Source organism: Cydia strobilella, chromosome 16, assembly GCF_947568885.1.
Source record: "Cydia strobilella chromosome 16, ilCydStro3.1, whole genome shotgun sequence".
In the NCBI taxonomy this organism is placed as follows: Eukaryota; Metazoa; Arthropoda; class Insecta; order Lepidoptera; family Tortricidae; genus Cydia; species Cydia strobilella.
The window spans coordinates 9,528,573-9,542,730 of NC_086056.1; the positions used below are offsets into that span (position 1 = coordinate 9,528,573).

Sequence of the window (14,158 nt, forward strand, 5' to 3'; positions counted from 1 at the left end):
CTCGAAATATGTCTCACGATAGGATAGTTAATTTCGATTGTAAACAGTATTAGTCCCTGTTATAATTAATGCATTATTATTATTGTAAAGTATGTCACGTAAATGCAGTCTTCTTACTTCATTCAATGCATGTGGTGTTTACCTTTAAGTAATTGTTACGCTAAGCGCTAATAGTTTAAACGTTTGTAGTTATACTTAACAAAGTGTAAACAATTGTTGGTGAACCAATAAATATAAAATAAAAAATAAATAGTGTGGAAGCCCACGCCAGTACTACTTATTCCTAGAACTGCTCCAAGGTCGCGGTGCAGTGCGATGGTGTGTTACACCTTTAAGGACGCTCCAAACTACGCGGCGCGAAGCCGCTAATGCGAGTGTGGAGTCGATTTCGCTGATGTCGCTGATTAACGAACTAGACCACACTCGCGTTCGCGCACGAGTGTGGAGGGGGCTATAGTTTTAATTTTCACCTTGTTATAAACATCAACCTCTTCAAATCATAAAAAAATATTTGTTTAAATTTGAACTTTAATAACTGCCAATAAAGTTGAATATTATATCTTGGCTTGACCAAGAAAAGTGCAATGATTTTGATACTACGCGGTATTTTGTTATTTAGCTCGCTCCACACTACGCGGCGCGAAGCCGCGAACGCGAGTATGGAGTAGTATTCGCTGATTACCGAACTAGACTCCACACTCACATTCGCGGCAATTCGCGCACGAGTGTGGAGTCTAGTTCGCTAATCAGCAAAATCGACTCCTTCGCGTTCGCGGCTTCGCGCCGCGTAGTCTGGAGCTGGCTTAATAAGTATTTTGTCACTTTCTTTTATGGCTCCGGGTCGTAGCACGGTACGCTTATCACCATGCCTGTCACGTTCTAACAAGTATGTGAGTGCGAAAGTGACGGGCTTAGTGATAGGGGAACCATGCTGCTAGAAAGTGACAATATACTTATTGGCCCAGCGTAGGCCAGTAGGGACGGAGCTATGCGGTGGAATGAGATAGCAATATCACTTGCTCCCTCTAACGCATAAATGCGTTCCTTGGACTGGGCTACACTTGGCCATTACGATATGATATTGGTATCGATACATGGAAAGGAAAAAGAAATGCAATAAATATAGTTTGTCAAAGGACTGTCTCATTTCAAACATAGACAGAGAGAATCATACTATCTTTGTTTTACACTAGTACTAGCACCCAAAAGAAAATGATGAGTATCGTTTTTTTCGTTCTTATTTACTCATGACATTTTGGTTTCACATAAAGCCAAGTGCTTTAAGCTGGAGATTATGAGATTTAAAAATATTCTAAAATTGTTTTTAAACGTTAAATATTTATTATTTAATGTTTAAGGAAATAAATTAATAGTGTAATGTTTAATAAATAAATTTCGAACATTATTACGCCAATTATTGCGACATGGTTAAGGTTTTTGTACGCTATAAATGATAACCACGACAGTTATCGATTACAAGCGTTTACAGTTCTCTTGTTAAACGTTGCGTGGTGTTGTCTTTGGCTGTATGTCTTATGACCTTGGCCTACAAATACAACGACTTAAAGAAAAAATATATAACAAAAACAAGACGACAAAAAATACGTCGAAGACAGTCGAAGTGTAGTAGATCAATTCAGTCATAAAAGTAATATTATTTATATTGCAATTATTGCATAATAAGTTTGTTAGTGTTTTTTAATCGAGTTTCCCTTCCACTATGGGTAGTCTAGATAAAGCAGTACTAACAGGATTTATTTGCCGTTTATGTTCTGAAATGCATCGCGTAGTTCTTCATATTTATGGCGAAGAAGGCATACGTTTGTGCATATCGGAGAAAATCAATAGGCATCTATCAATAAACGTAAGTTATTTGTTTATTTTGTATCTCTGTACTCAATTCTATATGCTAGTTTGTAATTTAATGATTTTAGAATTATTATTTGTCTATAAAGACTATTTATTTTTCTCTAATTTAAAAAGTACGTAGTACGTGACGTACGTGTCCCAAGCCACTAACTAAAAATAACACATTTAACTTTAAAGGAGCCTTGTTTTCAGTAGTGCTACTCTACAGTATATGTTGAGTCCGCTTTTAACATTCATTCAAGCAAAATCCGTAATCTTCATTAAATAGCATACAATTAGCAGCCAAAGTAGAATTACCTACCTATATTATAACATTTCATGCCCATAAACTACTTGAGAACTTACTTTGTGTAAGCACTTCTCAGAATTTATAGCATTGATTTTCTATCTACCAGTGGCAGTTCTATAGTAAATTAGAATAAAGTGCTAAATTATATGCAAGCTGGTGGATATCAAGTTCTTTCAATGCCCTTCCACTGTTGCTATAAATGGACCTGATTATTATTTGTGTTTTGTTCTCTATTTCAGGTATCTCAATCAGATCCTCTGCCGAAAACTATTTGCAAAAGTTGTTTAGAGAAACTGGAAAGCCAACATAGGCTTGTGATGCGTATTGAACAAGCAGCGAAAATGGTACGCCAATATCCTGCAAGACTTGGCCAACGGCGCGGGTGTCTTCTGAGCCATTGTGACAACAGCTCAACTGGCCCTCCACATCCTCCAGTACCAAAATAATGTCTCAACAATCTCATTTTTAGTATACCTACAACATAGACTATTATCCTGTATACTCTAAAGCTTGTATTAGTTATAATAGTTATTGTCAATAACATATTATTATATTGATCATATATCTCTGGCTATGTGTTTTACAGCCAATTAAATATTGTTTGTTGTAAATCAGGATAATTTGTTTTATGTATTTTACTTATTAGTATTTAGTCCATAATGCACTAAATTAATAATTTTATCTGCAAATTTGATTTAAATTTTTTATCAATTTGATGTAAATGCAGTGTATTTATAAGAATATGTTATATTAAAACTATTAAGTAAGGTGTGATTAGAAAGTAGAATGAGTATGAATATTTTAATGTTACACCATTTCCAAAAAACTTGAGCAAAATAAATCACACAAATAAATAAATAACAAATACAGATGTAGTGCATAATTATTTTCCATCGTATTTTCACGGAAACATATGAACATGTCTTGCTTTTTTCAGTCAGTCTCAGTACAAAAAGTACTGAGGTTGACTGAAGTAGCATGACAAATACAAACGTTTCCGAGAAAATACGAAGGAAAACAATTACTTATGCACTACATCTGTAAGACTAACACAGTAGCATGGATGAAACCCAGACTATAATTTGATTATTTCATTATAATAAATAATGCTACATTCATCTATATGAATTTATAAGATTGAATTGTTTTACGAGTTAACAAAAAATCAACTATAATTTAACCTCATACTGAAAAAAACGGCCAAGTGCGAGTCGGACTCGCGCACCGAGGGTTCCGTACTTTTTTAGTATTTGTTGTTATAGCGGCAACAGAAATACATCATCTGTGAAAATTTCTACTGTCTAGCTATCACGGTTCATGAGATACAGCCTGGTGACAGACAGACAGACGGACAGCGGAGTCTTAGTAATAGGGTCCCGTTTTTACCCTTTGGGTACGGAACCCTAAAAAAAATTAATCACAAAATTCACAAATGTATGCATTAATGCAATTAATACAAACTTGCAACAAAAATATTTAAATCAGGGATGTTGCGAATATTGGCATCCGCAACCGCGGAACTTCTGCTTTATTTTCAACATCCGCATCCGCATTTAAATCGATGTGGAGCTTAATGCGGATGCGGATGTGGAACAGGTAGGTACAGGAACGTCTTAGCGGCGGCGTAATCTCGTTTCGTTTTTGTGATTCGTCGATCGAGCACTTTAGCCTATGACGGCGACAGTGACAAGAAGTGAATAATTTGTTTTATTTGGACTTTGGTATTGTAATGCGATTGTGGGGCACATATTCTTGTTCAAATACTAAGTTTCGTTTTTTTTTTCTAAATGAAAATGACTAGTGTAATATTTGACGTTTTTTATGTGCTTAATCTCGACATCCGCATCCGCGGATGTGAGCCTTTAAAAATCCGCATCTGCATCCGCTTTTGCGGATGTCAAACAATCGGCATTCGCAACATCCCTGATTTAAATAAAAAAATGGACCATGCAATGTCACTCTATTTTAAACATTTTTAACTAAACATTTTAATATTACCCTTAGAGATATTACCGGTTCTAAACATCATATAAATGTGTAAGGCACAAGCACAGATTATATAATAGCAAAGATAGATATAACTCCGTAATAGATGGATACAGTCTAAGGAAAAAACGTGCCTCGAAAATTACGAAAATTTGATTCTCGATCAGAGGGCGCCACTAGTTTTGGCCTACACTCGTATAGAGGGCGTTGACGGTTTCGTTTGTTATTTATAATTTTAACGCATATCAGTGAAAGAACATGGGTCAAAATCATAAAAATAATTAATGCAAATAAAAACAATCATTTATCCGTATTTAAATACATTTTATCGTATTTTTATAAATATTTATTTTTAGTTTTAAAGTGTGTCGACAGATGGCAGTGAATTTACTGGGGTTACAAAATTTACTATGACCATCTATGACAGTACCGCTCTAGTATAAGTTACTCTATGATAATAGGCATAAGACTATATTGTACAGTGTAATAGAATTACTTTGATTAGATTATTTAAATAGAACTTTGAGGCTAATTTTAAGAATTAAATCTGTATGTATGATATTATGTTTGCCTCTATTTGGATTGTAATATTAACATGATAAATTAATCAGACATCATTTCATTTCAACCTCTTAGTTTTAGACATATACAAGTGATGTATGGTTTGTCAGTCTTTCCGGGACAACGTTTGATGCGTAACATACCTAGTACCCAGTCGGTACAGTTGTAACAGTTTCACTTATTTTGTTTATTACAGTTTTCTTCTATGTCAAAAATTTTCTCGTCCGAAAACAGTATACAACGGTGCTTATTTTTAGCGTACTTCTTCAATAAAGCTTTAGATCTTTTAAGCCTTAAAGCTTTAAGCCGACCATTGAGAAGATGGCCAGTTTTTCGTTTATAAGCACGAAGTCTCAGGTCTTGATTAAGCACTCTTTTCACCGTGTTTTTGCTCAAACCCATCTGGAGGGCCATAACTTTTTGTTTCCTAGCGGGATTTCTGGCAATGCGTGCCCTAATTGCTTGTACAACCGCTGGAGTCCTAGCTGTACGCGGACGACCGCTTCTTTTCTTGTCATTTAAACTAGAGACCTCACTGTATCTTTCTATGGTACGATACACAAATCTTAGAGAATTTTAAATTTTCAAGTAGCTTAAAAATTTTAGTCGGCGAGTGACCACAACGATATAGTGCAATTATTGCGGTACGGCTATCTTTAAGCGTCCACTCCATGTTGAAGAAAACAGAAAATTGCAAAATTATACTACTCAAATATTTAATAAAGATTCGAAATTCAAATGCAGAACGGTTTTTGTTTTAGGAGTTCCAAATTTAAATTTTAAAGGCCAGTGACAGAACTTATGAGCCGACTAGGTATAATACCGTACATTATAATTTCTCGCGTCCTTGGTCCTTGGTAGTCTCGTGTAAATATTTGAGCTGTATTAACCGTACCCTGTTACAACGTACCCAGTCTCCTCTATGCGAGTATAGTACATTTCGATGCTAGTACGGAAAGTATGTCATTACTTCACGAGTACCGAGATATCTTGAGACTCGGGACGAGTGAAGAATGACATTTCCGCACGTGTATCGAACGACGTTTTTTAATACAGTTGCGAAAAAATAAGAAAAACAACAAGCAAGGAATTCGAAACTTATATTATTAATTCTGTGACATCATTGACATTGACATTATGAAGAGGTGTTTTTAGCTTGTATTCGACTAGAATAGATTTTGTTATTATTATTGAACCCACTTTAATGAAAGTTTTTTTTTTTCAAATGCATGTTCTATAAGACAGAAACAATTGTAAATATAAAACATTGTACTATTATTACCTAAATATCGTTATTTACGATTATTTGTGTATATTTATAAAAACAATATCGAATGTTGCCTTCGGAAACTCAAAACATTCTTGCAGTAAGAAAAAACGCCTCTTCTTTGACAGGCGTTCCGTTCCATTCAGACAACTTATTAAGAATGGTTTTTCAACATTAAAAAATAAACGTGTTATAATACTTTAATGATGAAGAGGTAAGTAATAAAATATGAAATATGCATATTTTTCGTATTCTTACATTAACTTAACACTAGGTTTTTATGTTGATTACGACGTTTAAAGGAAACTAATATTAAGACGATTCTCGCTGATTTGGCCTTGAGCGTCTCAGCGTCTCTGTACTGTACCCGCACCCCGCTCACTGCGATCGTACGTGAATTTCGTCTCGGTGCGGCGACTGCGGCGGAACGAGGTTCAAAGAATAACCTACAGCCCAGAGGCGCGCGGCATTTGGCGCTATACCTCGTATTTGTGTATCTTTTGCAGATATTTTGTTGTTTGAGTATGAGTAGATCATGCGTGTAGTGGGAGGTCGTAAATTATAATAAAAATATATTCCCTTATGCATTATACTTTACAAGCCTCAGTTAGTTAATTTGTGTTTTATCTGTTTCTTACAAATAAATACCTAAGTCAAATCGACGGATTAAGATTTATAGCTAAAGCTTGATATGTACTAAATTGAGGCGTACAGTGCGTTTATTTTACACAGTTTTTTTTTATCCGTAATAAATAAATATAAATAATGCCATTAATAGTTAACTTATAAAATTAAAGTACTTACTAGCTTCATATACTACTACAAATTTGTTATTTTTCGAAGTTCGAAGTTTTCTCAATCATTACGTGGGAATATCATCATTATTAGGGTTCCGTACCTCAAAAGGAAAAAATGGAACCCTTATAGGATCACTCGTGCGTCTGTCTGTCTGTCTGTTCGTCTGTCACAGCCTATTTTCTCGGAAACGACTGAACTAATTAAGTTGAAATTTGGTGTATATATGTAAGTTTGTGACCCAAAGACGGACATGTAACGTAAACAAATTAATTTTAAACACGGGGGCCACTTTTGGGGGGTAAAAGAGAAAATAAATAAAAAAGTTTTTCAAACTATATCGTGTTACATATCAAATGAAAGAGCTCATTGTGAGAATCTCAAATGTATATTTTTTATAATTTTAGGATAAACAGTCAATTCAATTCAATTAAATATATTCTTTATTCAAATAGGCCTAGCAACAAGCACTTTTAAATTGTTTAGAAGTTATTCACGAAAATAGGCAAAAAATGAGCATTTTATCTGCCTTTATCTCCGAAACTACTGGGTATAAAATTTTGAAAAAAATCCACATAATAGATCTTTACCTATAGATCACAGGAAAACTTATTAGAAATGAGCAGTCAAGCGTGAGTCGGACTTAATAATTTACTTTTTGATCCAACCCCTACGGGTTTATTAAAGACATTTCACGCAAGTTTCACATAAAAAATTAATTGTTTAATTTGAGTAATGTACGGAACCCTTGGAACGCGACTCCGACTCGCACTTGGCCGGTTTTTATTACAAGCGCGCCACAACCAAATCAGCGCTTTGCAGTCATTTATTTTTTTAGTGGTTAACATTATAATATGTCGGTTAGAAAACATTTATTTATTTATTTCAAATGAAGTTTTCTCAAACATACGTATATTATAGTATAATATATACGGATATTATCATTACATTCATTGTAATAGACCGCAAAATACCGTGTTGCGCTCGCTAATGCGCGTCGCAACCAAATCAGCGCTCTGCAGTTATTTATTCTTTGGCCACAATAACTCCGATATTATAGCACTTTGCTTGTGCATAAGCGAACATAGTGCAAGGAAGGCACGGAGCGACGAGCGACACAGCCTCCTCGTCTCAAAGCTGGCACACGACTGCCGGGTGCCGGCCACGCCATTTTCAGGCTGCATACGCATGAAATGTGGGAAAACGTTCGATTTCTTAAGAAAATATTTTTTGATTAAGAAAAGCTATGTTGTATTTGTAGAACCTGTTAAAACATTTTTGTTAGTTAAAAAATAATTTTAATCGATTAAGCCGTTTAGAAGTTATAAGCAAAGTTAGCCGCAAAACGGCCTGTCGTGTTATTTTTTTTTCGGTGAAACTACAAATTTCAGGAAAAAAGTCAAATGTTGCGATTGTTGTCCATAGAGTGAAGATGCATATATATTTTTTTCATAATTTTTGGTTGACTCATTTAGAAGTTATAAGCTCTAAAAAGTAACAGTTTTTGGCCAAAAACTGCGCGAAGCGCCTTAACACCTATCAATAAGTAGTCATGAATTGGCCCAAGTATAAATTTAAAAAAATTGGAAAAGTAAAAAGCACTAGTTCACGAAAACCAACTTTCCGCACGCTAAACAGCCACGAAAAGTAGAACTTTTTGAGCAACTGTATTAAAAATATAATTATGAAATGAACAGTTAGTAATAAATAACGAAAAACGATGGTTTCTACATCTACATTTTTATTAATATAAAGGGGAATATAAACTAATATACAAAATATTTAACATTATTGCACACTCCCATTTGCTAGTAGCTTTTCAATTCTAGACGAATTTTTATGTATAACGATCTTTAGATCATCTATTTTGTCTTGTTTTTCTTTTATGTCTGCATCTAGGTTTTTAATTTTTGTATGTAGGGGTAGCAAAGAATCATCATTAGCTCTGAAAAAGAAGAAATTTTATATCAATGGCGCCCGCACAGCAGTTACATAAACATAGTAAATTTTTAGGGTTCCGTACCCAAAGGGTAAACACTGTCTGTCACCAGGCTGTAAGTATCTCATGAACCGTGATAGCGAGACAGTTGAAATTTTCACTGATGTATTTCTGTTGCTGCTTTAACAACAAATGCTAAAAATAAAATAAATACTTAAGTGGGGCTCCCATACAACAGACGTGATTTTTTTGTCGTTTTTTGCGTAATGGTACGGACGGAACCCATTCGCGCGAGTCCTACTCGCACGGCCGGTTTTTTTTGTCACACTTATAAAATTAAAGCCTGACCAGTAATATATGATCATTGTCAAGAGGGCGCTGTTATTCTCATGTATAGGGTGACAGTTCAGTTTAGTATGAAACATTAGTTCCAGTGAAATTCCGCATGGTCATATATTACTGGTCAGGCTTTATATAGCTGCAGTGTGGGAATACCGTAATAACAAACATATGATTTAAGGTGGCACAGTACAGTCAACAGCATAAGTTTCTACGCTGGCAAAATGTTCGAAATTAATTATGTACGACATAGTTATAAAAGCTTGAGTGTTCTTCGCTTGTTTAGCATTATTTGCTGCTGACTGTACATTACTTCTCTCCATTGTATAATTAATAGGAGAAGCCGTCATCTAGGTTAACTTACGCCTTCTGCTTGGATAGTTCTTTAGACGTTTCATCATAAGTTCTTGTCCATTGCTGCAGTTCTTGACGCATCACCTCTACGTCCTCCTGGATGTGGTCAAGAAGCTTTCCTAGTGGATTCGCAGCGCGCGAAACAGCTTGAATGTTAAATTTGACTTGCTCTATCTCCTGATTTGATGCTTCTCGCGCCTTTTGGGCTCCAAATTGCCACTCCTAATGTTGAAATAAAAAAAGTCATATCTTTACAAAGGCTCAACTCGGTCAGACTCCATAAGTTAGAAGGTGTTGGAATCAAAAGCCACTTTCTCCAATTTCAATGCATATGCTCAGAAAGTCCCTCTTTATATATGCATCCAATATGATCCATATAAGCCTTGCACGAGGTACCTTTTCTAGTACATGGCCAAAAAACAAGTACCGTGTTGATGTGGTACACCACGTTGGTTGGGAACACGAGTGGTGTCACTGAAACATAGCTGGAGTTTTTCGAGATTAACATTATAATTTTATGCAGGTACGTAGTGTACGGACTAGAAAGTTGTGCTTACGGTATTACCTGGTAAAGACACTTTCAGGGCATATGCATTGTAAATAGTTATTAGGTATGTCCCTCTTTATTCTTTTCATGACAGAATGCGAAGAAATTAGACGCATGATTTATTTTCTATAGTTTTATACCTAAACCCTGTCATAAGGTTTCTTGATTCTATAACGTTTTTGAAAACGGCCTGGTGTGCAAAACAAGTCTTTGAACCTTACAATCTCGGTTTTGCCAGAGACTTGAGAAAACTCTTTTTGTGAATCCAAAATCTGTTGAACTAAGTGACCATGTTGATTTAATGCCAGCTGGTCTGGTTGCTCTGCAGATGCATTATAGGATTGTGGTTGATCTACAATAATGATGCTTGAGTCTTCCTCCTAAAACAATTTCAAATATAAGAATGTGTAGGAATACATAAGAATAAAATCTTTAGGTACCATATCTACTTGCCTCTTCATTGGGCGCGTTTTCAGTGATGATGTTTACTTTACCCACAAGTAGATTATCAGAAGCTTGTGCTGTTCCACTATGTTTGTCCCTCAACCGCGGCGCACCAGGCCTTGATGATGAAGGCCTCACACTCTTTGCCCTGACTGGCTGACTAGGCACTATTGAATTCTTATTTGCTGAAGTAACTCTATTTTCGTTATCCTTTTCTGTAGTCTCCACACTGTCCTGTCGAATTTTTTTTATGTTATTCTGTATTTTGTTCACGCTTAATTCTTTTTTCTCCTGCAAATTTTCATTTACTTTTTCTTCGTTTTGTACTTGTGTGTCCCTATGGTCTTCTTCAGTAGTTAATGGGTCAGGGAAATAAGGAGCTTTAAGATTATTTTCCTGGTTTTCTGCAAATTTATTTCGTGTTTCTAATAAATCTTGAGATGATGAAGAATTTAAGTCTGTGTCTGCAATTGTGTAAGAAGTATCAAGCTTCTCTTTTACTAGTTCTTCTGGCTCAGGTTCTTGTGGTGCTTGGGACTGTGGTTGTAATTTAACAGTTTCTGACTCCTTTCGATTTTTTTCCTGGTCTTCATCTTTATTATCTAATGATTTAATTAAATCTTTACTAGATGCTTTCGACAGTTTCTTGTTAGGCTGGGTATTAATATCAGGCTGCTGATTTACATTTTCAACTGAAGCCTTTTTGCTTATTACTTTTGGTTTTTGTGTTGATATTTTTGGAGGTGATTCTTGCTTGATCGTACTTTCTCTGTCTTTTGATTTGCTTACTTTTTCTTTCGTCCCATTTTTGACCAAAGACCCATCCCTTTTCTCTTTCTTCTGATTAGTCAATTTTTCATTACTTCTTGACGTTAGTTTATTTGATTCTGTACTTTTCTTAACAGCTTTTGCAGGTTCCTTAGCTTTGATATCCACTGTTTGTGCCAGTTTAGCACCCTCCTTATATTTTCTTACAGCTTCATCAGAGGATATTTTTTTGTCAAGAACTTGAGCCAAACATTGAAGCAGCTCATTTGTTTTATCAGGTTCCTGCCCTGCAACTACTTTGGATGGCTTTACCAATAATGGTTTGCCATTGGCTAAACCTGTAGGAAAATTAATTGATTAATAGAAGAGATTAATACCTAATAAAAAGGAAATATCTACAATAGACATCTGTCTTATGAAACAATGTTGTTGATGTGTTGTTGTTCTTATGTATTGTGTTCATCTGAAAGGGGAAGGGAAAGCGACTTACCAACCACCGATATAACTTTATTAAGAAACAATATTTTACTCTCTCTATCCTTAACATTATCGGAAACCAGTTCATCTTCTTCAAATAGACCTTCGAAAAATCCAGTAGTCTTCAAAACCTGCAAAATTATATTTACATAGATGCCATTGAGTACTTATTACGTTTGATTCATCGTCCTATTAGTATAATCAATACATACCGTCGTTATAATATCATGTAAGAATCTAAACGGAGGTTTCTTTAATAACTTATCACTCAACGGTGGGCGTTTCACGTACTTTCCAAGACTTGTTTGAGTGGATTTGATTATACTTGGATCCAGTTCCTTTTCCATTTCTCATAATTGAGAATATAGAGGCAATGTACCTACAATTTATCTAACTTCTTTACTTTCTTTCCTAACTACCTGGCAAGAACAGTACGAGTATCATCAGTATCATAAATGACTTTGGCATGTCTTTGTTTACTTCTCGTTGCTATAGTAATATTTGTGTTCGCGACGTGTATTTACGTGGAACCATGGAGACTATATAAAGGAGCCAAATCTCTATGTACGAAAAGTGTCCATCAAAAAACAGTAATTAGGCGGCGCCACCATACACCGAAATACTACCAAAAACAACCTACGTAATTTGGTCGGGTTATTTGTTGCCTTATGTTATTATATGGTTCATGTTATACTCATGTCCCAGAGCCTAACTAGCGCCACCGGAGAGATTAGGAACTATTATTTAAAGCTGAAAGCGGTCACTTTTGCAACAATTCTGCCATAAGAGATTGGCATCCTTTCTATACCATTCATAGTCTTTTGGACCACCATCAACAGAGGCGCCAACTGGTGAGCAAAAAAAGGATAGCCCTCATTGCCTTTTCATTTCTCATGCTCTGAAAGAGGGTCATTGTTGTTCTAAAAGGTGTGCAGAAAATGATACGTTTCTGCACTAGAGATATCGCTTTCTCGCTCTTACTTATGGGTGCGTCGCACAATGACCTTGGTACTGTGCAATGGTGTGTTCTTTAAGAGCTTATTACAGTCTGGCAAAAGAGTAGAAATTAAAAAGTGGCAACACTGTCCCGTTTTTCTTAAATTGATTTGAAAGGGACGACACTACAGTGTTGCCACTTTTTAATTTTTACTCTTTTTTATCCTAATTTACTAACAAGAGGGACGCCGCTATACGTGAGAAACGATAGGATGTATCTCTTATCGCATCTTACGTATAGCGGCGTCCCTCTTGTTAGTCACTAAATTTAGCAAAGTGTAATAAGCCATAGACATAGTATATAAAAGTAGTTATAGACGCGCCACCGAGCGACCGGGGGTAAGAGAAAGAATATTCATATAAAATTATGGCAGCATAGGATTTTTTTTCTCTTTCACTTATAAATTTCGGTACTACGCCATCGCTTCCTACCTATGATGCTACCCGGTCGGTGATAAGGACAAAGCATGGCACTATTTTCTCTTTCCTCTTATAGGAATCGCAATAGGACTATCTTTCTCTATCAAAGAGTGTCAGGCCCTTGGTAATAAGCCCTTTAGCCTGGCCGCAGACGGAATTTTCCGTACGGAATGACGTGCAAGCGAGATAGCACTATGTATTTGTAATGAGGGCTATCGTTTATGGATGGTATAGAAAGGATGCCAATTTCTTATGGCAGAATTGTTGCAAAAGTGACCGTTTTCAGCTTTAAATAATAGTTCCTAATCTCTCCGGTGGTGCTAGTTAGGCTCTGGGACATGAGTATAACATGAACCAACAAATAACCCGACCAAATTACGTAGGTTGTTTTTGGTAGTATTTCGGTGTATGGTGGCGCCGCCTAATTACTGTTTTTTGAGGACACTTTTCATACATAGAGATTTGGCTCCTTTATGGCTCTCCATGGCTATTGTTCTTCTTCTTCTTCTTTTAAAATTATGGCTTCAGCCCAGTGGGCTATTTCGCCAGTATCAAGGTATTAAGAGGTTTAAAAACGACAAAAATTGTACGGTTGTACAAGACAGTGTACGGTGATTTGTTAGCTCTTGTAAATCGATAGCTAGACTTTACAAGAAGCACGTGGACTACCGGCCGTTGACTCCAAGATGGTGGTTAAACGCGCTTCAAAATTAATTCTCCATTGACTGCACACTACCACATTAGTTGACTGTATAATAAGCTATCGATATTACACTTTAAACAATATTAATGAGCAAAAAACAAAGTAATTAATCACGATGCTAACTATCAAGATGGCGCTCGAACCGGAAGTCCGGCTATCGTTGATGGTGGTCCAAAAGACTAAAGAACAGCTGTCAGTCATTGAAGTGACAAGTGACATTTCGAAGTCTGGAAAAGACCACCATCTACACTAGCGCCCCTAGCGGCGAATTCATACGCGTTAGCCTTCATTTGTAGAGCGACGTTCCGTTCCCACCTGTCATTCCGAACGGAAACCGAATAAAAATTCCGAACGCCTGCGGCTAGGGCATGAATCTAGTATAACATGGATCGGTCATGAGGGGT

General features: G+C 36.0%; 2 protein-coding genes across 2 annotated transcripts in view; both read right to left on the reverse strand.

Annotated features, from left to right (window-relative positions):
- LOC134748306 (CCA tRNA nucleotidyltransferase 1, mitochondrial) overlaps nucleotides 1-14,158 on the reverse strand; it is a 240,801-nt gene that overhangs the window by 102,937 nt on the left and 123,706 nt on the right. The gene's annotated exons all lie outside the window — the stretch shown is intronic.
- LOC134748650 (TRAF3-interacting protein 1) lies at nucleotides 8,492-12,094 on the reverse strand. Its single transcript, XM_063683445.1, has 6 exons — nucleotides 11,848-12,094; nucleotides 11,649-11,766; nucleotides 10,400-11,496; nucleotides 10,168-10,326; nucleotides 9,410-9,621; nucleotides 8,492-8,712 (listed from the first exon to the last, which is right to left on the reverse strand). Exons 1-6 carry the CDS (start codon nucleotides 11,980-11,982, stop codon nucleotides 8,556-8,558), a joined length of 1,878 nt encoding a protein of 625 aa, XP_063539515.1. The 5' UTR covers nucleotides 11,983-12,094; the 3' UTR covers nucleotides 8,492-8,555.